The sequence below is a fragment of the Oncorhynchus masou genome, chromosome 12, assembly GCF_036934945.1.
Source record: "Oncorhynchus masou masou isolate Uvic2021 chromosome 12, UVic_Omas_1.1, whole genome shotgun sequence".
Taxonomy (NCBI): Eukaryota; Metazoa; Chordata; class Actinopteri; order Salmoniformes; family Salmonidae; genus Oncorhynchus; species Oncorhynchus masou.
The window spans coordinates 20,733,048-20,759,124 of record NC_088223.1 but is presented as its reverse complement, the minus strand read 5'-3'; the positions used below and the strand labels follow the sequence as shown (position 1 = coordinate 20,759,124).

The 26,077-nt window shown below is 45.2% G+C and overlaps 1 protein-coding gene across 4 annotated transcripts in view; it reads right to left on the bottom strand.

The window, feature by feature from the left end:
- The window catches only part of LOC135549675 (alpha-catulin-like), a 164,667-nt gene that overhangs the window by 67,692 nt on the left and 70,898 nt on the right, over positions 1-26,077 (bottom strand). For all 4 annotated transcript variants that reach the window (XM_064979859.1, XM_064979862.1, XM_064979861.1 and 1 more), the window contains exon 2: positions 7,949-8,138. In XM_064979859.1, the coding sequence (XP_064835931.1) occupies positions 7,949-8,138 (190 nt within the window). The remainder of the gene's footprint in view (positions 1-7,948; positions 8,139-26,077) is intronic.

Here is a 26,077-nt window from a genome sequence, read left to right as displayed (position 1 = left end):
TGTCTCCTGACTCAGCCACACTCCCTCTGAGCCCCCCCAAGAAATTTTTGGGGCTGATTTTCTGGTTTCGCTCTGCGCCGCCGTGTCACTCTTTTCGACTCCATTATCCTATAGCCCTCTTCGCACTGCTCCAGCGAATCCCAGGCGGGCTCCGGCACTCTCTCTGGGTCGGCCGCCCACCTGTCTATTTCTTCCCACATTGTATACTCCAATCCTCTGCTGTCCATAACGTCCTCCCTTCGCTGCTCCAGCTGCCTGTTAACACGCTGCTCGGTCCGTGTGTGGTGGGTGATTCTGTAACGACGTTCTTCGTTTGTCGAAAGAGAGTCGGACTGAAATGCAGCGTGTTGGTTACTCATGTTTTTAATGGAACAAATGACGATACACGAAATAACTTATAAATACAAAAAACAACAAACGGAACGTGAAAAACCTATACAGCCTGTCTGGTGAACACTAACACAGAGACAGGAACAATCACCCACGAAATACAAAGTGAAACCCAGGCTACCTAAATACGGTTCCCAATCAGAGACAACGAGAATCACCTGACTCTGATTGAGAACCGCCTCAGGCAGCCAAACCTAAACAACACCCCTACTCAGCCGCAATCCCAAACACTACGAAAATACGAAAATACAATATATAAACCCATGTCACACCCTGGCCTGACCAAATATATAACGAAAACACAAAATACAATGACCAAGGCGTGACATTAAGCTATGCCAAATGTCCCCCTCCATGCTTCCCAAGAATGTTGTAACAGTGTTGCTCATTCGTCTTCTTGTTCTCTTTATCGCTAAGATCTCTTTTTATGGGAATTGTTTGTTTTCTGCTGCTTGCTATTCGAATGGGATGAACACTTGAAATGATTAAAACCTGTGGAGTCTTGTAACTGGCCGAGTCCTGACCATAAAAAGAGCCTTGTAACAGAGTGATTGTGATATTATGTAGTCTACAGTCTGCATGTTGCACTGACATACACCGTTTGAGATACAGGACCGTGGTGCCCTTTTACACACTCACTAAACTCTCAATACAGTATCTGCCTCCTAAAACCTTAATTAGCGGCATAATATGTTTGGTCTGGTCAAGCAGAACAGATTGAAGCCAACAACTATGCCTCATTGCCCCCTCTCTACGACATCGCCCCATGATGGAGATCACCAAATGAAAGTAACGTAATCACCTTTTTTATTTATTTCATTACACTTCCTGCTTGCATGCCTTCCTGCCTCCATCCTACTTGTTTGCTTCCCTCACTCCCTGCCTGCCTCCCTGTGTCTTTGCCTGCCTGCCTGTCTCCCTGTGTCTTTGCCTGCCTGCCTGTCTCCCTGTGTCTTTGCCTGCCTTCCTGTCTCCCTGTGTCTTTGCCTGCCTGCCTGTCTCCCTGTGTCTTTGCCTTCCTGCCTGTCTCCCTGTGTCTTTGCCTGCCTGCCTGTCTCCCTGTGTCTTTGCCTGCCTGCCTGTCTCCCTGTGTCTTTGCCTGCCTTCCTGCCTCCCTGTGTCTTTGCCTGCCTGCCTGTCTCCCTGTGTCTTTGCCTGCCTTCCTGTCTCCCTGTGTCTTTGCCTGCCTTCCTGCCTCCCTGTGTCTTTGCCTTCCTGCCTGTCTACCTGTGTCTTTGCCTGCCTGCCTGTCTCCCTGTGTCTTTGCCTGCCTGCCTGTCTCCCTGTGTCTTTGCCTGCCTTCCTGTCTCCCTGTGTCTTTGCCTGCCTGCCTGTCTCCCTGTGTCTTTGCCTGCCTGCCTGTCTCCCTGTGTCTTTGCCTGCCTTCCTGCCTCCCTGTGTCTTTGCCTGCCTGCCTGTCTCCCTGTGTCTTTGCCTGCCTTCCTGTCTCCCTGTGTCTTTGCCTGCCTTCCTGCCTCCCTGTGTCTTTGCCTTCCTGCCTGTCTACCTGTGTCTTTGCCTGCCTTCCTGTCTCCCTGTGTCTTTGCCTGCCTTCCTGCCTCCCTGTGTCTTTGCCTTCCTGCCTGTCTACCTGTGTCTTTGCCTTCCTGCCTGTCTCCCTGTGTCTTTGCCTGCCTTCCTGTCTCCCTGTGTCTATGCCTTCCTGCCTGTCTCCCTGTGTCTTTGCCTGCCTGCCTGTCTCCCTGTGTCTTTGCCTGCCTGCCTGTCTCCCTGTGTCTTTGCCTGCCTGCCTGTCTCCCTGTGTCTTTGCCTGCCTGCCTTTCTCCCTGTGTCTTTGCCTGCCTGCCTTTCTCCCTGTGTCTTTGCCTGCCTGCCTTTCTCCCCGTGTCTTTGCCTGCCTGCCTGTCTCCCTGTGTCTTTGCCTTCCTGCCTGTCTCCCTGTGTCTTTGCCTGCCTGCCTGTCTCCCTGTGTCTTTGCCTGCCTTCCTGTCTCCCTGTGACTTTGCCTGCCTTCCTGCCTCCCTGCGCTGGAGGAGGTTCGCCTCATCTCTTCCTCCCTCTGGCTACACTTTATGAGGCCGTCAATCCTTCTCTTCCCGCAGATTTAAAGATTTACCTTCTTTCTTTCTTTCTTTCTTTCTTTCTTTCTTTCTTTCTTTCTTTCTTTCTTTCTTTCTTTCTTTCTTTCTTTCCATCACAGAGAAGACAACTTTATTCCGTCCCAGAACGACGGAGGGAAAAGTTCACTTTCTGTCTTTTTAACGGTAAAGGTAAAATATTCCCTCAATAGAGTGAAGAAGGTAAGAAAACGGAAGAAAGGAGGAGTGGAAGGAATCAAATGGTCTACAGTGGGCCACTCTGGCTGACGCTTCCCACCAGCTCGCTTTGTTTGGGTTCAGCGCTTTTCAAATCAGCACCCTGGGAGATTAAACACACTGTTACACATGCCGCTTCTCCCCACATTAACCTATTATCCCGTGTTGGCTTCTAAATTCTTACCCTGTGAGATTTTGTTTTGGACTTCATATATCAACAGGATAAGACTTTGATTGGGCCTTTGACCCCCTATTCATCCTGCTATTTTTCACTTGATAAGAGTTGCAAAGCCGGCTCAAAAATATATTACTCTGTTTCTTTTAAAAGAGTGTTGATAGCTGCGGTGTAGATATCCTCCTCCCACCGGCATGTGGTAGTTATTCGGAGAATGACTGGACAGTTATGATGAAGAGATGCTTACGGCGTTTGTAGGTATATTTAGTTGCATGGGCTCATGGAAAAGTGTTGAAAGAGGGGGGCACAAGGTCACACGTCCCAGTTTCTCTATTTGTCTCTCTAAGCAAAGGATTCAACTGCCGACAGCTGAGAACAGGAGAGATTCTCTCTCTCTATATCCCTCTGAGCGAGAGTAGATACTGAAGATGAGTGAACTCTGTCCGGAAGACAGAGCAAGCAAACCTCAGAATTACCCTTCATTACGCCTGCAGCCCTGCCTGCCTGGTACACAAACACTTCAGCCTCAAATTACACAGCTCTCTCCTTTTCCAAACCTTACTCATACTGTTCTGTTCTCTGTCTCTGCATTTCCCCCCTCAGGAAAGAACATAACCAACGTCACTTCCCTCTAGCCTCTAGTCTTGCAAACTTAAATTAAACTTCACTCAAAACTAACAAAAACAACAGTATTTGACTTCTGAACACCTCCAGTGCAAATATGTTGAATAGGCAGAGTTAGGGTTGCACATTTTGGGGAATATTCAGAGGTGGAAACTTTCCGTGGGAATATATGGGAATTAACGGGAATATATGGGAATTAACGGAAATATATGCACATTAATATTAATACCATTTATATGTAGATGTTTTTTTGCATTGGATATATTTACCAGATCATATGGAGACAGAAACATAAACCTTTTACCTTATCGTAAGTAGATATAATTGCAAATGATTAAATCCTTCCAATAGAAAAAAACAAAAAACGGTTAGTTACGAATTGAACTTTAATTAAATGCGTTGACTCTTCACATGGGATGATATCACTGAAAATGTCACTGAAAAAGGGAATATTGAGTGATCCCCAATGATCCATCACATCTCCCAAAAATGTTTTCAACATACAGTACATCTGTAAAATGATAGTCTAGAAACTAAAGCTTTGGTTGTCTTCCTCTCAGGCTTCCATGTCTTCTCCCTGGACCTCCTCAATGTCCACCTCTTGAACATCAGACTCTGAGGCCTCATCTTCACTGTCACTTTCCAACCTTGTTGAGGATGGCTCGTTGTCAGGCTCAAAAAGACTCAAATTTGCCCAGATGGCCACCAATTTCTCAAATCTTGTATTGGTCAGCCTGTTGCATGCTTTGGTGTGTGTGTTCCAAAACAAGGACCAGTTGCGCTCTGAGGAGGCTGATGTTTGTGGGATTTGGAGGCTGATGGAGGCAACAGGGGAAAGAGCCTCAGATCCACAACGTCCCTTCCACCAGGTGGCTGATGAGATATGTTGGCACAACTGCCATATTGCATCTCCATCCCAAAGCACTTGCTTGGAAGTGTACTTCACCAGACTGCCAAGAACCTTTCCCTCAGCCAGGCCAAGGTGGCAAGACACAGTAGTGATGAAACAATAGGCCTTGTTGATCTCTGCACCAGACAGGATGTTCTTGCCAGCATACTTGGGGTACAACATGTACGCTGCGGTGTGTATGGGCTTCAGGTAGAAGTCTTCACGCGTTTTGATGTATTTCAGAACTGCAGTTTCCTCTGCTTGAATCAACAGTGAAGTGGGCAGGGCAGTACGGATTTCTTCTCTTACATCTGAAAGCAGAATCGGAATATCAGTCAGGATGGCATTGTCTCCCTCAATCCGTGCAATGACTACTGCTATAGGTTTCAGGATATTCAGGCTGCTTACTACTCTCTCCCAAAATACATCATCCAGGAGGATCCTCTTGATGGGGCTGTCCATATCAGCAGACTGTGATATGAAAATGTATTGGAGAGACTCCTTCCCCCCCAGGAGGCTGTCAAACATGATGATAACACCACCCCAACGGGTGTTGTTGGGCAGATTCAATGTGATGCTCTTATTCTTCTCACTTTGCTTGGTAAGGTAGATTGCTGCTATGACTTGATGACCCTTCACATACCTAACCATTTCCTTGGCTTTCTTGTAGAGTGTATCCATTGTCTGTCACCAGTGCAAATACCTTCTGTTGTCCAAGGTCATTGAGGACTGCCTTCAACTAATCTGCAATGTAGAGACCGGTATGTCTGGTGTACCTTGTTTCTGTGCTCTTGTAGAATACTGGTTGAGGGGTGGAGATGATATAGTTAATTATTCCTTGCCCACGAACATTCGACCACCCATCAGAGATGATTGCAATACAGTCTGCTTTCTCTATGATTTGCTTGACCTTCACTTGTATTCTGTTGAACTCTGCATCCAGCAAATTAGTATATAAAGCATGTCTGGTTGGAGGGGTGTATGCTGGGCGAAGAACATTCAGAAATCTCTTCCAATACACATTGCCTGTGAGCATCAGAGGTGAACCAGTTGCATACACAGCTCGAGCAAGACATTCATCAGCATTTCTCTGACTACGTTACTCCATTGGGTCAAAAAGAATTCTGATTCCAGGAGGACCATGAGTTGTTGCAATCGATAATGTTATGACGATGGCCTGGGGGTAGGTTTATGACAGTCATAAATACCTCTCCCTCCCTTTTTCCTCTCTACGCTACTGATGTAACTATTGAAAATCCCTTGGTTAACATATAGATTCTGGGAACATCAGAAGGTGGGGGGAAATGAACCACTTTTTGGTAAACCAACCAGTTGAACATATGCATTGGTACTTAATGAATATGATGTCAGTTCGGTTGTTATCTGAGACATTCTCATCAATGATAGGATGACATAAACTCTACAGTGGAAAGTCTTCACGTTATAGTTATCAGATTCACATGGAATTGTTGTGCAATTTAAATGTTTGAATATGAAATTATTTGTGATGGGATGAAATGTGATTTTAGCTTCTAAAATGTGAGAATTGGGTTTTCATGAGTGAATTAGACCCGACTCAGTGCCCCACCCACGTGAAGTGACATTACTTATAAACTATGAAACACGCCCTCCTCTCCCTTCCTATATAAAGCCTTGGCGACAATATAACGTTCTGTTCCGGGTACATTGGGATGATGATCCGATGTCAGAAGGGTTCAGATAATAACTACAGAACGAAGCCAACCTCAGCGTGAGCTTTGGTTGCGACTGGTATGAACTTTGAACTCTTATTCGCTACAGAAGTGATACATCCTAGCCGTTGAGTTAGCAACAGCAGCTGCAAACGTGGGCTAGGAAAGAACAGACTTAGTATTCCGTCTACCACACAACGACGTTACTACAACGTATCCAATTTACCACCAGAGACATTCGGAGGAGGACAGGACGATCTCTGTTGGCCAACACAACCAGCATCTACGACCAACCTACCGAAGCGCAGCTCAGAGTAAATATTTATTGCATTTTCCTTTTCCAAATGGGCGGTAATTTAGAATGCATAAGATTCTGTATTTGCGATAGAGTAGCTGCCTGCGATAGAGTAGCTGCCTTGTTTTGCTGATTCAACTTGTTAGCAAGGGTTCGGGAAGATAACCAATAATTTATTTTTTAAAATTACCTTTATTTAACTAGGCAAGTCAGTTAAGAACAAATTCTTATTTTCAATGACACCTAGGAACATTGGGTTAACTGCCTGAACGACAGATTTGTACCTTGTCAGCTCGGGGATTTGAACCTTCCGGTTACTAGTTCAACACTCTAACCACTAGGCTACCATGCCGCCCCTAATTTAGTACTTTCAGATGAGACTGAAATAAGGTAACGATTGATATTGACTGCTATTGATGTAAAATATTACTAGGTCTTTAAGAGTTTATTCGGAAGATAACTGCTCTATAAATATTATTTTGTGGTGCCCCGACTTTCTAGTTAATTACATTTACATGATTAGCTCAATCAGGTAATATTAATTACAGAGAAAGGATTTTATAGAATAGCATGTCATATCACTTAATCCGGCATAGCCAAAGACACAACAATAAGGTGTCTGATTCATCATTTTCACCTCGAATAGAAGTAGAGGGACTTTTGTCAGAGGTTGCTTGTTGTGAGTGCTGAGGGAACGTTATGCACTTGGTCAGATGATTCTGCATCTTTGTTGCATTCTTCACATATGATTCGGCACAGTATTTTGCAAATGTACACAGCTTTTCCTTCTACATTAGCTGCAGTGAAATGTCTCCACACATGAGATAGTGCTCGTGGCATTTTCCTGTAAAGATTAGAAGAAAAAAAATGTTGAAAAACTCTGAATACAATTCCCTGTGCAGATAAATAGTTAAGCAGTTAGATTAAACAAGTCCTTTGTAAGACAAATGTTTTACAATGAAACATGTATGGAAATAAATGAACTACCACTCCTCGGTTAGCAGGCTCAAGCAAGCTAAAACCCACATCGTAGCAAAAAAAAATAGCAGAAATGGTTAATAAATTAGAAATGATTTAAACACACTTTGCTATAGGGTACTATTTACTAGTTAACAAAAAATAATGTATGTCAATATAAAATATATTCACCCCACCCAGTATTGTAATCAAAACTTACCAGAAAGCATGTAGTCCTTGGTTCATATAATATGTAGCGCAGGCTCAATAGCATCTCATTAGTGTGCAAGATCTTGAGAATCAGCTGTACATGTGATGGAAGAATGAACTGTGCATGCAGAGGGTTGCAATTCCATTGAATTGGGGAAAATTTAACCAAAATATGCCACAAGACCTAGAATGGCCTTCTCTGTATCCCACAAAAAAGGTTCACTGTTATAAGCTCATTTATTTTGTGAATTTAAGCACAATTCGCCAAATTCAAGGGCTTAACTTCCCATGGAAAGTTTCCGACCCATTTTAAAAATGTATTTATGATGAAAACAGCAAAAACACTCCCTTCGTTGGACTGCATTTAAAATGGCACCTTCTTCCCTATAGAGTGCACTAGGATGCCATTTAGGATGTAGTATCAGACGCAGATCCAGTTACCTGCTCTGCGGGCCTCGAAGCAGGCCATGCCCATCTCCTCCTTCAGCTCCTCGTTCTCCACGGCAATGGCCTCGCCCACGGCAACGAAGCGACCCACAGCAACACTAACAGCCTGGCCCACCCTCTGTATGGCCTGCTGCGTCCGCTCAGACTTCTTTGGTTTGTCTTTGTGATTGATCAGGGTGGTGATCTAGAAGGATACAGAGACAGAGACTAGTCAGTGAGGTGTGCCTTGTGTGTTTGTAATATAGGTGTACAGCAGTGGTCACCAACCGGTCGATCGCGATGAATGTCTGTGATAAACCCAACAATAAAGCCGTGCGTTCCTATTCTTTCCGTTTCCTGCTGTTGACGGTAGGTGCACTTGATTCAGCAGCCCTAGCGCCGGGAAGGCAAAGTGTTCCCATTTTAAACCTTTTCATGTGTCTGAAGGTAGAACTCCGCCTACCCGGCAGGCCCAGAGAGCAAATCAAGTGCTCCTATAGGCCTAATGCTAGTCAATCAGATATTTCAGATCCCTGTGTCTACACAGTTTCCTCGCTCCATAGACTGTAAAAAGAAGCCTTGAACTCACAGCAAAGTTGATCCTGTGAGATTTCCGAACATTTAAAACCATGAGTAGGGAGAGACTCAACGAATAAAGCAGAGAGGTGCTGTTTTTATGAGTGAGTTCATGTTTAAGTTGTTATTCAGCACTGTCAACACTTAGTTCATCAGTTTTATAAGCCATAAAATGCAAGTGTTTGGATAAGCTTGCGTTGTTGTTATTTCTCTGGTCATAGGAGTAACAACATGAATTGGTTCATGAGGCAGAAGTAATGCAGTGCAACGTAAGCCTCACCATCAGCTGGAAGACTGTGTCCCCTTTTCTCAGTTGAGGGAGGGAGAGAGGAGGGACAGTGGGTCCGATGAGAGGCAGCCTCCCCTCAGACTGACCATCAGATGCAGGCCATCAGCACAGTAAACAAAACAAGCTAATTATTATGCTCACTCAGCTGTGCCTCACAAGTAATAGAACAAATGATCTATTACCAGTGTGATCATATACCTACAATTTTGAAATATAATTTAAAAAGATGGTCTGAGAAGAAGAACATTGGCTGGGCAATTCAAGCGTAGCCAATATGCAGTGATAATGTTTTGGGCCTATAGCCTACTGCACAAACCTCCTTGCTACATAACTGTTTTTAATTAGTTAATGTTGCATAGGCTCATGTTTTTTAAGTCATGTTTAAAAAAATCTGAGTGGTAGATCTCGGCTTTCATTTTGACTCAGAAAGTGATCTTGACTCAGAAAATGTCATGTCTTGTTATGTCTGTTCCTGTCCTTTCTCTTCACTCTGTCTCTCTCTGCTGGTCTTTTTAGGTTACCTTCTCTGTCTCTCATTCTTCAGCTGTTCTACATCTCCCCTAACTAGCTCATTCACTCTTTCCCACCTGTTCTCTCTTCCCCCTCTGATTAGGTCTCTATTTCTCTCTCTGTTCCTGCTACTTTCAGTGTCTGATTCTTGTTTGTGTTTTTGATGCCAGAAGCAAGCTGTCGTCTCGTTTGCTTCCACCTTGTCCTATCCTGTCGGAGTCTGCCTGGCAGGTGCATCCTGCATTATACTAACGTTCTTTTTGTTCCATTGACTACGTTGGAAGAGGATTTATGCCATTCCTGTTTTTCATTAAAGAACTCTGTTTTCTGTTAAAACCGCTTTTGGGTCTTCACTCAAGTACATAACAGAAGAATCAGACCAAGAATGGACCCAGCGGCTCCGGACCCTTTTCACTCCGCCGTCGAGATCCAGGGAGCGATGCTAGGCAGACACGAGGAGGAATTGTCTGCTGCTCGACATGCCGTTGAGACCCTGGCCGTCCAAGTCTCCGACCTCACAAGACAGGTTCACCAACTCCACCTCGATCCACCGCCCACTTCCAGGGTTTCCGAGTCTCCGGAGCCCAGGATCAACAACCCGCCGTGTTACTCTGGGGAGCCCACTGAGTGCCGCTCATTCCTCACTCAGTGTGATGTGGTGTTCTCTCTCCAGCCCAACACTTACTCCAGGAGCGCAGCCCGCATCGCCTACGTCATTTCTCTCCTTACCGGACGGGCGCGTGAGTGGGGCACGGCAATCTAGGAGGCGAGGGCTGAGTGTATTAACCAGTATCAGGACTTTAAGGAGGAGATGATACGGGTTTTTGACCGTTCTGTTTTTGGGGAGGAGGCTTCCAGGGCCCTGTCTTCCCTATGTCAGGGGAATCGATCCATAACGGATTATTCTATTGAGTTTCGCACTCTCGCTGCCTCTAGTGACTGGAACGAGCCGGCTTTGCTCGCTCGTTTTCTGGAGGGTCTCCTCGTCGAGGTTAAGGATGAGATCCTCTCCCGGGAGGTTCCTTCCAGTCTGGACTCCTTAATAGCTCTCGCTATTCGCATAGAGCGACGGTTTGATCTTCGTCGCCGAGCTCGTGGAAAGGAGCTCGCGTTCTCCGTTGCTCCCCTCTCCACATCACTGCCACCTGCCGCATCACTGCCACCCTCCTCCGCCGGCTCGGATGCTGAGCCTATGCAGCTGGGGGTATCCGCATCTCGGCCAAGGAGAAGGAACGGAGAATCACCAATCGCCTCTGTCTCTACTGCGGCTCCGCTGGTCATTTTGTCACCTCATGTCCAGTAAAAGCCAGAGCTCATCAGTAAGAGGAGGGCTACTGGTGAGCGCAACTACTCAGGCCTCTCCTTCTGGATCACGCACTACCTTTCCGGTCCATCTCCGCTGGCCCGGTTCATCTGCTTCCTGCAGTGCCTTGATAGACTCTGGGGCGGAGGGCTGTTTTATGGACGAGACCTGGGCTCGGGAACATGACATTCCTCTCAGACAGTTAGGGGAGCCCACGGCCTTGTTCGCTTTAGATGGTAGTTCTCTCCCCAAGATTCAGCGCGAGACGCTGCCTTTAACCCTCACTGTCTCTGGTAATCATAGCGAAACCATTTCTTTTTTAATTTTTCGTTCACCTTTTACACCTGTTGTTTTGGGTCATCCCTGGCTAGTGCACCATAACCCTTCTATTAATTGGTCTAGTAATACTATCCTATCCTGGAATGTTTCTTGTCATGTGACCTGTTTAATGTCTGCTATCCCTCCTGTTTCCTCTGTCTCTTCTTCACAGGAGGAGCCTGGCGATTTGACAGGGGTGCCGGAGGAGTATCACGATCTGCGCACGGTGTTCAGTCGTTCCAAGGCCACTTCTCTCCCTCCACACCGGTCGTATGACTGTAGTATTGATCTCCTTCCGGGAACTACTCCCCCGGGGTAGATTATACTCTCTGTCGGCTCCCGAACGTAAGGCTCTCGAGGATTATTTGTCGGTTTCGCTCGACGCCGGTACCATAGTCTCCTCCTCCTCTCCCGCCGGAGCGGGGTTTTTTTTTGTTCAGAAGAAGGACGGGTCCCTGCGCCCATGCGTGGATTATCGAGGGCTGAATGACATAACAGTTAAGAATCGTTATCCGCTTCCTCTTATGTCTTCAGCCTTCGAGATCCTGCAGGGAGCCAGGTTTTTCACCAAATTGGACCTTCGTAACGCCTACCATCTCGTGCGCATCAGGGAGGGGGACGAGTGGAAGACGGCGTTTAACACTCCGTTAGGGCACTTTGAATACCGGGTTCTTCCTTTCGGCCTCGTTAACGCTCCAGCTGTCTTTCAGGCACTAGTTAACGACGTCCTGAGAGACATGCTGAACATTTTTGTTTTCGTTTACATGGACGATATCCTGATTTTTTCACCGTCTCTCTCGATTCATGTTCAGCACGTGCGACGCGTCCTCCAGCGCCTTTTGGAGAACTGTCTTTATGTGAAGGCTGAGAAGTGCACTTTTCATGCCGCCTCTGTCCCTTTTCTCGGTTCCGTTATTTCCGCTGAGGGCATTAAGATGGATCCCGCTAAGGTCCAGGCTGTCATTGATTGGCCCGTTCCTAAGTCACGCGTCGAGCTGCAGCGCTTTCTGGGCTTCGCTAATTTCTATCGTCGTTTCATCCGTAATTTCGGTCAGGTGGCAGCTCCCCTCACAGCCCTTACTTCTGTTAAGACGTGCTTTAAGTGGTCCGTTTCCGCCCAGGGAGCTTTTGATCTTCTTAAGAATCGCTTTACATCCGCACCTATTCTTGTTACACCTGACATCTCTAGTCAGTTTGTTGTTGAGGTTGACGCGTCAGAGGTGGGCGTGGGAGCCATTCTTTCTCAGCGCTCTCTCTCTGACGGCAAGGTCCATCCTTGCGCGTTTTCTCTCATCGCTTATCCCCGTCAGAACGTAACTATGATGTTGGTAATCGCGAACTGCTCGCCATCCGCTTAGCCCTAGGCGAATGGCGACAGTGGTTGGAGGGGGGCGACCGTTCCTTTTGTCGTTTGGACTGACCATAGGAACCTTGAGTACATCCGTTCAGCCAAACGACTTAATGCGCGTCAGGCTCGTTGGGCTCTGTTTTTCGCTCGTTTCGAGTTTGTTATTTCTTATCGTCCGGGCTCAAAAAACACCAAGCCTGATGCTTTATCTCGTCTCTTCAGTTCTTCTGAGGTCTCCACCGACCCCGAGGGGATTCTCCCTGACGGGCGTGTTGTCGGGTTGACTGTCTGGGGAATTGAGAGGCAGGTAAAGCAAGCACTCGCTCACACTCCGTCGCCGCGAGCTTGTCCTAGGAACCTTCTGTTCGTTCCCGTTCCTACTCGTCCGGCCGTTCTTCAGTGGGCCCACTCTGCCAAGTTAGCCGGCCACCCCGGCGTTCGGGGTACGCTCGCTTCCATTCGCCAGCGTTTCTGGTGGCCCACTCGGGAACGTGACGCGCGTCGATTTGTCGCCGCTTGTTCGGTCTGCGCGCAGACTAAATCTGGGAACTCTCCTCCTGCCGGCCGTCTCAGACCGCTTCCCATTCCCTCTCGACCGTGGTCTCACATCGCTTTAGATTTTATCACCGGACTGCCTTCATCAGCGGGAAGACAGTTATTCTTACGGTTGTCGATAGATTCTCTAAGGCGGCTCATTTCATTCCTCTCGCTAAGCTCCCTTCTGCTAAGGAGACGGCTCAGATCATTATCGAGAATGTTTTCCGAATTCATGGCCTTCCGTCTGACGTCGTTTCCGACAGAGGCCCGCAGTTCACGTCTCAATTTTGGAGGGAGTTTTGCCGTTTGATTGGGGCTTCCGTCAGTCTCTCGTCCGGCTTTCATCCCCAGTCTAACGGTCAAGCCGAACGGGCCAATCAGACTGTTGGTCGCATTTTACGCAGTCTTTCTTTTCGTAACCCTGCGTCTTGGTCAGAACAGCTCCCCTGGGCAGAGTACGCCCACAACTCGCTTCCCTCGTCTGCTACCGGTCTATCTCCTTTTCAGAGTAGCCTCGGGTACCAGCCTCCGCTGTTCTCATCTCAGCTCGCCGAGTCCTGCGTCCCCTCCGCTCAGGCTTTTGTCCAGCGTTGCGAGCGCACCTGGAAGGGGGTCAGGTCGGCACTTTGCCGTAATAGGGCGCAGACTGTGAGGGCCGCTAATAAGCGTAGGACCAAGAGTCCTAGATATTGTTGCGGTCAGAGAGTATGGCTCTCCACTCATAACCTTCCCCTTAAGACAGCTTCTCGCAAGTTGGCCCCGCGGTTCATTGGTCCGTTCCGTATTTCTCAGGTCATTAATCCTGTCGCAGTGCGACTTCTTCTCCGCGCTATCTTCGTCGCGTTCACCCGGTCTTCCATGTCTCCTGTGTTAAGCCCGTTCTTCGCGCCCCGCTCGTCCCTCCCCCCATCCTTGTCGAGGCGCACCCATCTACAGGGTTCGTAAGATTTTGGACATGCGCCCTCGGGGCCGTGGTCATCAGTACCTAGTGGATTGGGAGGGGTACGGTCCTGAGGAGAGGAGTTGGGTTCCCTCTCGGGACGTGCTGGACCGTTCGCTGATCGATGATTTCCTCCGTTGCCGCCAGGTTTCCTCCTCGAGTGCGCCAGGAGGCGCTCGGTGAGTGGGGGGGGGTACTGTCATGTCTTGTTATGTCTGTTCCTGTCCTTTCTCTTCACTCTGTCTCTCTCTGCTGGTCTTTTTAGGTTACCTTCTCTGTCTCTCATTCTTCAGCTGTTCTACATCTCCCCTAACTAGCTCATTCACTCTTTCCCACCTGTTCTCTCTTCCCCCTCTGATTAGGTCTCTATTTCTCTCTCTGTTCCTGCTACTTTCAGTGTCTGATTCTTGTTTGTGTTTTTGATGCCAGAAGCAAGCTGTCGTCTCGTTTGCTTCCACCTTGTCCTATCCTGTCGGAGTCTGCCTGGCAGGTGCATCCTGCATTATACTAACGTTCTTTTTGTTCCATTGACTACGTTGGAAGAGGATTTATGCCATTCCTGTTTTTCATTAAAGAACTCTGTTTTCTGTTAAAACCGCTTTTGGGTCTTCACTCAAGTACATAACAGAAAAGGTTGTTGACCACTGGTGTATAGGAACCGTGTAAATGAATCATATTTTGAAGTACCCGAGAATGCTGTCAAAGCTGGTGAGGAAATGGTCATTTGAAGATTGCTGCTGTCCTCAACCTGACTCAGCATACCAACCAGTTTCCCTAAAACAAATCACCGTCTTGTCATGGAAAATTTCTAAATTAGCCATACTATGCTGTTTTTCCTTAGAGAATTGTCCATTGTATATGCTTGTGATTTTTTTTGCTGATACAGGCTTGTTGTCTTGTGTGACTTAGTTAGCTTGGGTATACAGATAAGAGCTGGGTGCGCCGCACTATGTATCATGACTCAAGGCGAGACCCAAATGCAGACACAGGAGGCAGATGGTTGGAGTTTAAGATGTTTAATAAATCCAAAGGGGAGTAGGCAAGAGAATGGTCATGGACAGGCAAAATGTCAATATCAGATCAGAGTCCAGGAGGTACCGAAGGGAAGGCAGGCTCGAGGTCAGGGCAGTCAGAATGGTCAGGCAGGTCGGGCATAGAGTCCAGAAAACAGACAAGGGTCCGAACCAGGAGGACTAGCAAAAGGAGAATTGAAAAAGGATTACGGGAAAAAATACGCTGGTTGACTTGATAAACATACAAGACGATCTGGCACAGAGAGATAGGAAACACAGAGATAAATACACTGGGGAAAATAAGGGACACCTGGAGGGGATGGAGACAATCACAAGGACAGGTGAAACAGATAAGGGTGTGACAGTTTGTGACATCCTGTTTGAACTATCTGCAGGAACTCCTCTGTGTGGAAACTTGCAGGAAAGATCAGACAATGGTGGCAACATCGGCTATCTTAATCTACACAGACAAGCTAAATGCCTTTTTTTATACACTATGTTCCCTACCCCTGTTTACACACATCTGCTAACTGCCACATAGAAAAAAGATTGAACTTTCTTTTATAAAAGCTGAGAGACAACTCTGTTCGTTGGGCCTTAACTTAGTACTGTTGAAGAGCATAGTTGACTGCGCCATTTTTTCAAATCTCATAATAAAGTTGTTGTTTGAAGATTCTGCAGTCTCTCTTCTCTTCGAACGGTTAAAATCCCCTACAGTCTACACAGTAACGTTGAGTGGGTAAAATCACTGGGGGAAAAAGCCATATTACAAAGCCATTATTATGTGTTGCGATAATTGCGTTGTTTGCTCTATAATCGGTTAGTTCTTATGCCTTGACACCATTGTATATAGGCCTATAGGCCCAGAATAAATTCAGCCACACCTTTGTTTCATCACAAAACCAGAGAGCAACATCTGTCTGGTGAAGTCCACAAAACATACTGCATGTAACAAGCAGTTACATTACCTACAGCAGGGTCAAGCAAGTTACCATTTCCAACATTTTCGGACTACTAAACAACTATTGATTTAGAACACCAGAGAGTTACTGCAAGTTGCAAAGAAAACAGGAGCTGCCGCCACTATTTCAGCACCATTTCAACTACAACATTCCAACATCCTCAAATCACATATGCTTAGTCTAATACAGTGACAACTAAAAGATACCAAAAACAATTTAGTCCAATCAACATAAGCTAAATATGATGTGGCTGTCCATAGTACTAATTTGTGTGTGTGTATGTGTGTGTGTGTGCTCGCAAGTAGAGAAAACATGTGAACTCACCCTACTTTTAGAGAAACGCCAATACCATCCCCCTCTCTTTCATGTTGCCAAAATGGTCTATGATTCTGTATGATTCTGATTGGCTACCTGGCTAAAATGCTTTCTCACTAGCCTAACTTCATGGGCAACGATGAGGCAGCTAGTTAACACTAGCCTTCTACATCAGGCAAGGGGCACAATGTATGAATTTATGGTTGGATCAGAATCACAGTTATAATCATTGGCCAGTACTGAGAATTAAGTAAAACCACAAGACCAAATCCCTATTTCCATCCATTACTAATTTAGGAAAGGGTCAATTTGAGCTAGCTAGCCACCGGAGGACAACAACAATATCGAGATGCAACAATTCAAGTCTATTCTGTCAATGGCGTTTGGCTTGATGTGATGTGATTGGTGTGAAGCCAAATCCAAACTGGCTTCCCTTGACACTTTTTCTTGGTGGACCAGGACCATTCACAGATGAGCTCACTCAGTTTAGCTCAACATTGATTGGCTATTATTTCATAATTTGTTTATTAAGGGCGGCCAAATGCTCGCTGGCTTCTCTTGCATTCAATGCTGCGGGCAACAATATCAACCTCTTTATGACCAGACAGAATCAGATACATGGGCTATCCATACAGAGACAGAGGTGCTCTGTTTCATTCGCTCGGATACTTTCTCTGGTGAGATACATTCAGCAATTTGCAAATTGAAAGACAATTATGAAACAAAGAAAGATACATAATTTATATATATATATAAATTATATATATATATATATATAGTAATTTTAGGGGGAAATCCTGGTTTCCTTAGGCATCCATCCAGCCTCAGGACTACCCGGCATGATGACTCCTTGCTGTCCCCAGTCCACCTGGCCATGCTGCTGCTCCAGTTTCAATGTTCTGCCTGCGGCTATGGAACCCTGACCTGTTCACCGGACGTGCTACCTGTCCCAGACCTGCTGTTTTCAACTCTCTAGAGACAACAGGAGTGGTAGAGATACTCCTAATGATCGGCTATGAAAAGCCAACTGACATTTAGTCCTGAGGTGCTGACTTGCTGCACCCTCGACAACTACTGTGATTATTATTATTTGACCATGCTGGTCATTTATGAACATTTTAACATCTTGGCCATGTTCTGTTATAATCTCCACCCGGCACAGCCCGAAGAGGACTGGCCACCCCTCATAGCCTGGTTCCGCTCTAGGCTTCTTCCTAGGTTTTGGCCTTTCTAGGGAGTTTTTCCTAGCCACCGTGCTTCTACACCTGCATTGCATGCTGTTTGGGGTTTTAGGCTGGGTTTCTGTACAGCACTTTGAGATATCAGCTGATGTAAGAAGAGCTATATAAATCAATTTGAGTCTACCCCGTCCACTGTACAGCACGTAAACACAGGCCGTGTTTCGACCACTTTCCCCAAGTGAATACACAGAAGAAAAGTCGAAATGATAATTATTCATTTTTCACGGAGAGACAGAGAACTGTTTGCTGATTTCCTATGGAGTAACAGGTGGAGAGCCGGCAGTGAGACAGCAGGAGAGAAGAGGTGTGTCCTATAGCTCAGCATCTACACCCACACACACACACACCCACACAGTCGCACGCACTGACACTAGGGCTGTGAACGTTTAAACAAAATTAGAATCGTTAACGTTTAGAAAAAACGTTTTCCCTTTACAAAACAAAACGAAAGTCACAAAACTACCACTAACAGGTCCCGATCATCATCATAAATACAAAAATACAAATGATACAAATACCTAATGCAACAATGCTGTAACGCTACTGTTTGCCACAGACATAAAACGCTCAGCACGTCATCGTTGTTAACAGTTGAAAAAATGGCAGTGAGACAGGGAAGCAACCGCAGCGAAGTCCTGTATGACAATACTTCAACAAGTTAAACGAGAAGGTGGTGAAATACACAGTGGAATTGAGCTAGAGTGGCAGTACAGGTGCAATACTTAACCATCTAAAAAGGGGGGCACCGTGAGACCCCGAAACTGTGCCACTAACAACAGACATTAAACAGGTTCACATAAAAGAAGTGCAAGAAGGGACGGAGTGCAGAAAATCACAGCGCTGATAACAGAAACGATTCCAGTTGATTGATTGAGTTGATTACAGCCATTGTCAATGGTAGAGGATATCGGCTTTACTGCTCTGACGGCACATCTAGAAGAACCAACTTGTACAATGATTGCTCTGCAAGTACAAAGTACAAGCTCTAAAACATCCCATGCATGGCATTAAAATTGTTGGACGTCTACGAACACGTTGTCATACATCACTGCAATGAGTCATCACATTGATGAGAGATGGGATATGAAGTCCCATGTACTGAAGACCAGAAGGAGTCAGTGCCGTTTAAGATGAGGGAGGACACTTTTTTTTCATGAGCATGGCCTTATTTCTATTTTTGCATATTGGATGACTGTCATTCATATTCCATTCACCAGTTCAATGTAACATCGAAAGGTTTAGGCTACTACATGATACTCACATTTTCCCTATACCCATCATGAGGTTACTACAATCTAGCATATGAATGAAAGTTTACAACGTAGGTGCACACAGGTCGAGAGAAATATTTGAGATGACAGACAGTGAGACATGGACAGACAGTGACACTGTCCATTCAAAACTGCCTTGTATACAATACCGCCTTACCTGCATCTAGCTTATCTAGGGTGTGATCATTAGTCCAACAGTTGTAAACAAGAGTTTCTATTGGACAAATTCTAGTATTTTTACCCATGTTTCTTTGCTTCCAGAATCGGCGGAATGAATACACCCCTGATCACGAATAAACACAGTTCACATTGTATTCCTTCTCGACTTTATGCACTCTCGTCCTCTCACCTTTTCTCTTTGTTTGTGGACTTCAATGAACAACACATCAGCTGTATGTGACCAGGCAAAAAAAAACATTGCAAGCCAAACCATATCATAACCACTACACACAGCCCACATCGTTGTCCCCATATTAGCTAAAGTAACGTCCTAGTCATCATAGCTAATAGAACTAAGGCGGCAGGTTAGAGCGGACTAATAACCGAAAGGTTGCAAGATCAAAACCCCGAGCTGACAAGGTACAAATATGTTGCTCTACCCCTGAACAAGGCAGTTAACCCACAGTTCCTAGGCTGTCATTTATTGAAAATAAGAATTTGTTCTTAACTGACTTGCCTAGGTAAAAAAAAGTAACAATTCCCTGTTTTAGGTCAGAATATCAGAATATCAGAATAATAGTAGAGAGAATGATTTATTTCAGCTTTTATTTATTTCATCACATTCCCAGGGGGTCAGAAGTTTACATACACTCAATTAGTATTTGGTAGCATAGCTTTTAATTTGTTGAATTTGGGTCAAATGTTTCGGGTAGCCTTCCACAAGCTTCCCACAATAATTTTGGCCCATTCCTCCTGACAGAGCTGGTGTAACTGAGCCAGGTTTGTAGGCCTCCTTGCTCGCTCACACCTTTTCAGTTCTGCCCAAAATGATCTATAGGATTGAGGTCAGGGGCTTTGTGATTTCTCCAATACCTTGACTTTGTTGTCCTTAAGCCAATTTGCCACAACATTGGAAGTATGTTTGGGGTCATTGTCCATTTGGTAGACCCATTTGCGACCAAGATTTAACTTCCCGACGGATGTCTTGAGATGATGCTTCAATATATCCACACAATTTTCCTCCCTCATGATGCCATCTATTTTGTGAAGTGCACTAATCCCTCCTGCGGCAAAGCACCCCCACAACATGATGCTGCCACCCGCTTGATTCACGGTTGGGATTGTGTTCTTTGGCTTGCAAGCATCCCCCTTTTTCCTCCAAACATAACAATGGTCATTATGGCCAAACAGTTCTATTTTTGTTTCATCAGATCAGAGGACATTTCACCAAAAAGTACGATCTTTGTCCCCATGTGCAGTTCCAAACCGTAGTCTGGCTTTTTTATGGCGGTTTTGGAGCAGTGGTTTCTTCCTTGCTGAGCGGCCTTTCAGGTTATGTCGATATATGACTTGTTTTACTGTGGATATAGATGCCTTTGTAGCTGTTTCCTCCAGCATCTTCACAAAGTCCTTTGCTGTTATTCTGTGATTGACTTGCACTTTTAGCACCAAAGTATGTTCATCTCTAGGGGACAGAATGCGTCTCCTTCCTGAGTGGTATGACAGCTGGGTGGTCCCATGGTGTTTATACTTGCGTACTATTGTTTGTACCTTCAGGTACCTTGTACAGATGGATGTAGTACCTTCAGGTTTGGAAATTGCTCCCAAGAATGAACCAGACTTGTGGAGGTCTACAATTATTTTTTCTGAGGTCTTGGCTGATTTCTTTAGATTTTTCCCATGATGTCAATCAAAGAGGCACTGAGTTTGAAGGTAGGCCTTGAAATACATCCACAGGAACACCTCCAACTGACTCAAATGATGTCAATTAGATTTTCAGAAGCTTCTAAAGCTATGACATCATTTTCGTGAATTTTCCGAGCTGTTTAAAGGCACAGTCAACTTAGTGTATGTAAACTTCTGACCCACTGGAAATGTGATGCAGTGAATTAAAAGTGAAATAATCTGTCTGTAAACAATTGTTGGAAAATGTAGATGTCGTAACCGACTTGCCAAAACTATAGCTTGTTAACAATACATTTGTGGAGTTGTTTTAAAATGAGTTTTAATGACTCCAACCTATGTGTATGTCAACTTCCGACTTCAACTGTATGTAGATATCCCATTTAACAAATCACCCGTTTCCAGCTACAATAGTCATTTACAACATTAACAATGTCTACACTGTATTTCTGATCACTTTGATGTTATTATAATGGACAAAAAATTAGCTTTTCTTACAAAGGACATTTCTAAGTGACCCCAAACTTTTGAACGGTATTGTATATATTTTTTAAAGTCAGTTAAGAACAAATTCTTATTTACGATGACGGCCTACCAAAAGGCAAAAGGCCTTCTGTGGGGACGGAGGACTCACCAATCAATGAGAAACTTGACCCTGTCTCTCACTCATAAACTTTGCCAGCCTTGGGGTCAGTGTGGCAACAGCAGTGATCATGCTTTTCTCCAAGTTGAGTCTGTACATGTTCTTGGTCTTGATTAGAGTCATGGATGAAAATGTCATTTCACATACATATGTAGATCCAAAGGCTAGCAGTTCATTCAGTGCATGCTTCCCCAAATCAGGATATTCCTTCTCCACATCATGTACAAACTGTGACAGTCTTGTCTCTGAGTACCTCATCTGCAGGCCATGGCCTGAGGACACATCCAGAAGATTATCCTGCAGTCTGGTAGGAATGTTGTTGTTGGTACTGTAAGTCATGAAAGGATTACACACCCAGTCAAGTTTGGCAGACTTGTTTTCAATGTCAGGGAAGTAGGAGTAGAACTCACTGTTGAGATTGGGTAAATGTGAGCTAACTATTTGCACCATAGGAGCTCTGTCAACATCGTATGTAGAAAGGTAGGTGTCAAGCTGCTGGAAACAACTTCTATCCCATCTTCACATTTATTCTCCCAGAGTTTGATCTTCTTGATCTTACATGTTTGGAATATGTGTGTCAAATACAAATTACATCTAGACACTGTTTCCCTAGTAGAGCACACAAAAAACTATACATACCTTGGCCTAAACATCAGAGCCACAGGTAACTTCCACAAAGCTGTGAACGATCTGAGAGACAAGGCAAGAAGGGCATTCTATGACATCAAAAGGAACATAAGATTCGACGTACCAATTAGGATCGGGCTAAAAATACTTGAATCAGTTATAAAACTCATTGCCGTTCATGGTTGTGAGTTCTGGGGTCCACTCACCAACCAAGAATTCAAAAAATGGGACAAACACCAAATTGAGGCTCTGCATGCAGAATTCTGCAAAAATATCATATGTGTACAGCGTAAAACACCAAATAATGCATGCAGAGTAGAATTAGGCCGATACCCGCTAATTATCAAAACTCAGAAAAGAGACGTTAAATTCCACAACCACTTAAAAGGAAGCTTTTCCCAAACCTTCCATAACAAAGCCAGCACCTACAGAGAGATGAACTTGGAGAAGAGCAAGCTGGACCTGGGGCTCTGTTCACAAACACAAACACACCCCACAGAGCCCTAGGACAGCAACACAATTAGACCCAACCAAATCATGAGAAAAGAAAAAGATTATTAATTGACACGTTGGAAAGAATTCACACAATAAACAGAGCAAACTAGAATGCTATTTTGCCCTAAACAGAGAGTACACAGTGGCAGAATACCAGACCACTGTGACTGACTGTGACTGAGTCGTCGGATATGGCAGGGCTATTAGAGACTACAAAGGGAAACCCAGACGCGAGCTGCCCAGTGACGCAAGCCTACCAGATGAGCTAAATGCCTTTTTTAAATGTATTTACATTTATTTAACCTTTATTTAACCAGGTAGGCTAGTTGAGAACAAGTTCTCATTTACAACTGCGACCTGGCCAAGATAAAGCATAGCAGTGTGAACAGACAACAACACAGAGTTACACATGGAGTAAACAATAAACAAGTCCATAACACAGTAAGAAAAAAAGAGTCTATATACATTGTGTGCAAAATGCATGAGGAGGTAGGTGAATAATCACAATTTAGCAGATTAACACTGGAGTGATAAATGATCAGATGAACATATGCAGGTAGAGATACTGGTGTGCAAAAGAGCAGAAAAGTAAATAAATAAAAACAGTATGGGGATGAGGTAGTTAAATTGGATGGGCTATTTACCGATGGACTATGTACAGCTGCAGCGATCGGTTAGCTGCTCAGATAGCAGATGTTTAAAGTTGGTGAGGGAGATAAGAGTCTCCAACCTCAGCGATTTTTGCAATTCAATGCGGAGCTTTACCTAGCATGGACTTGTAGATGACCTGGAGCCAGTGGGTCTGGCGACGAATATGTAGCGAGGGCCAGCCGACTAGCGCATACATGTCGCAGTGGTGGGTGGTATAAGGTGCTTTAGTAACAAAACGGATGGCACTGTGATAAACTGCATCCAGTTTGCTGAGTAGAGTATTGGAAGCTATTTTGTAGATGACATCGCCGAAGTCGAGGATCTGTAGGATAGTCAGTTTTACTAGGGTAAGTTTGGCGGAGTGACTGAAGGAGGCTTTGTTGTGAAATAGAAAGCCGACTCGAGATTTGATTTTAGATTGGAGATGTTTGATATGAGTCTGGAAGGAGAGTTTACAGTCTAGCCAGACACCTAGGTACTTATATAATGTCCACATATTCTAAGTCGGAACCATCCAGGGTGATGATGCTAGTCGGGCGTGCGGGTGCAGGCAGCGAACGGTTGAAAAGCATGCATTTGGTTTTACTAGTGTTTAAGAGCAGTTGGAGGCCACGGAAGGAGTGTTGTATGGCATTGAAGCTCGTTTGGAGGTTAGATAGCACAGTGTCCAAAGAAGGGCCAGAAGTATACAGAATGGTGTCGTCTGCGTAGAGGTGGATCAGGGAATCGCCCTCAGCACGAGCAACATCATTGATATATACAGAGAAAAGAGTCGGCCCGAGAATTGAACCCTGTGGCACCCCCATAGAGACTTTATGCTCGCTACGAGGCAAGCAACACTGAAGCATGCATGAGAGCACCAGCTGTTCTGGATGACTGTGTGATAATGCTCTCGGTAGCCGATGAGAATAAAACCTTTAAACAGGTCAACATTCACAAAGCCGCTGGGCCAGACGGATTAACAGGACGTGTACTCAAAGCATGCTCGGAACAACTGTCAAGTGTCTTCACTGACATTTTCAACATCTCCCTGACCGAGTCTGTAATACCTACACGTTTCAAGCAGACCACCATAGTACCTGTGCCCAAGGAAGTGAAGGTAACCTGGCTAAATGATTACTGCCCCATGTCACTCACGGCAGTAGCCATGAAGTGCTTTGAAAGGCTGGTCATGGCTCACATTAGCAGCATCCTCCCGGATACACTAGACCCACTCCAATTTGCATACCGCCCCAACAGATCCACAGATGACACAATCTCAATCGCACTCCACACTGCCCATTCTCACCTGGACAAAAGGAACACCTATGGGAGAATGCTGTTCATTGACTAGAACTCAGCATTCAACACCATTGTGCTCACGAAGCTCATCACTAAGCTAAGGACACTGGGACTAAACACCTCCCTCTGCAACTGGATCCTGGACTTCCTGACGGGCCGACCCCAGGTGGTAAGAATAGGCAACAACACGTCTGCAGCGCTGATCCTCAACACAGGGGCCCCTCAGGGGTGTGTACTTAGTTCCCTTCTGTATTCCCTGTTCACCCACGACTGCGTGGCCAATCATGATTCCAACACCATCATGAAGTTTTCTCAAGACACAAAAGTGGTATGTCTGATCACCGACATTGATGAGAAGGCCTATAGGGAGTAGGTCAGAGAACTGGCAGTGTGGTGCAAGGACAACAACCTCTCCCTCAATGTGAGCAAGACAAAGGAGATGATCGTGGACTACAGGAAAAGGCGGGCCAAACAGGCACCCATTAACATCGACGGGGCTGTAGTGGAGCGGGTCGAGAGTTTCAAGTTCCTTGGTGTCCACATCACCAACGAACTATCCAAACATACCAAGACAGTCATGAAGAGGGCACAACAAAATATTTTTCCCCTCAGGAGACTGAAAAGATCTGGCATGGGTCCCCAGATCCTCAAAAGGTTCTACAGCTGCACAATCGAGAGCATCCTGACCAGTTGCATCACCGCCTGGTATGGCAACTGCTCGGCAGCTGACCGTAAGGCGCGACAGAGGGTAGTGTGAACGGCCCAGTACATCACTGGGGCCAAGCTTCCTGCCATCCAGGACCTATATAATAGGCGGTGTCAGAGGAAAGCCCATAAAATTGTCAGAGACTCCAGTCACCCAAGTTATAGACTGTTTTCTCTGCTACCGCACAGAAAGCGGTACTGGAGCGCCAAGTCTAGGACCAGAAGGCTCCTCAACAGCTTCTTTCCCCAAGCCATTAAGATTGCTAAATAATTCATAAAAATCGCAACCGGACAATTTACATTGACCCCTCCCCCCACACTTTTGTACACTTCTGCAACTCGCTGTATGTTTGTTACCTATGCATAGTCACTTCGCCCCCACCTACATGTACAGATGACCTCAACAAGCCTGTACCCCCGCACACTGACTCGGTACCGGTGCCCCCTGTATATAGACTTGTTATTCTTATTATGTTACTTTTAATTATGACTTTTTATTTTAGGCTACTTGGTAAATATTTTCTTCTTCTTGAACTGCACTGTTGGTTAAGGGCTTGTAAGTAAGCATTTCACGGTAAAGTCGACACTTGTTGTATTTGGTCCATGTGGCAAATAAAGTTTGATTTTATTTTATTTGACCGACAAGCTTCGACTATGTACAGACTCAGTGAGCATAGCATTGCTATTGAGAAAAGCCGCCATAGGCGGTTCTGGCTCTGAAGAGAAAGCAGGCTATGTGCACAATGCCCAAAAATGAGGTGGAAACTGAGCTGCACTTCCAAACCTCTTGCCAAATGTATGACCATATTAGAGACACATATTTCCCTCAGATTACACAGATCCACAAAGAATTTGAAAACAAACCCAATTTTGATAAACTACAATATCTACTGGGTGAAATACCATAGTATGCCATCACAGCAGCAAGATGTGTGACCTGTTGCCACAAGAAAAGGGCAACCAGTGAAGAACAAACACCATTGTAAATACAACCTGTATTTATGTTCATTTATTTTCCATTTTGTACTTTAACTATTTGCACATCGTTACAACACTGTATATTGACATAATATGACATTTGAAATGCTTTATTCTTTTGGAACTTCTGAGTGTAGTGTTTACTGTTAATTGTATTGTTTATTTCACTTTTGTTTGCTATCTCCTTGACTTGATTTGTCAATGTTAACATATGTTTCCCATGCCAATAAAGCCCCTTGAATTGGAGAGAGAGAGAGAGAGAGAACAGAGTGACAGCCCACTACTCTTCAACCAGAACC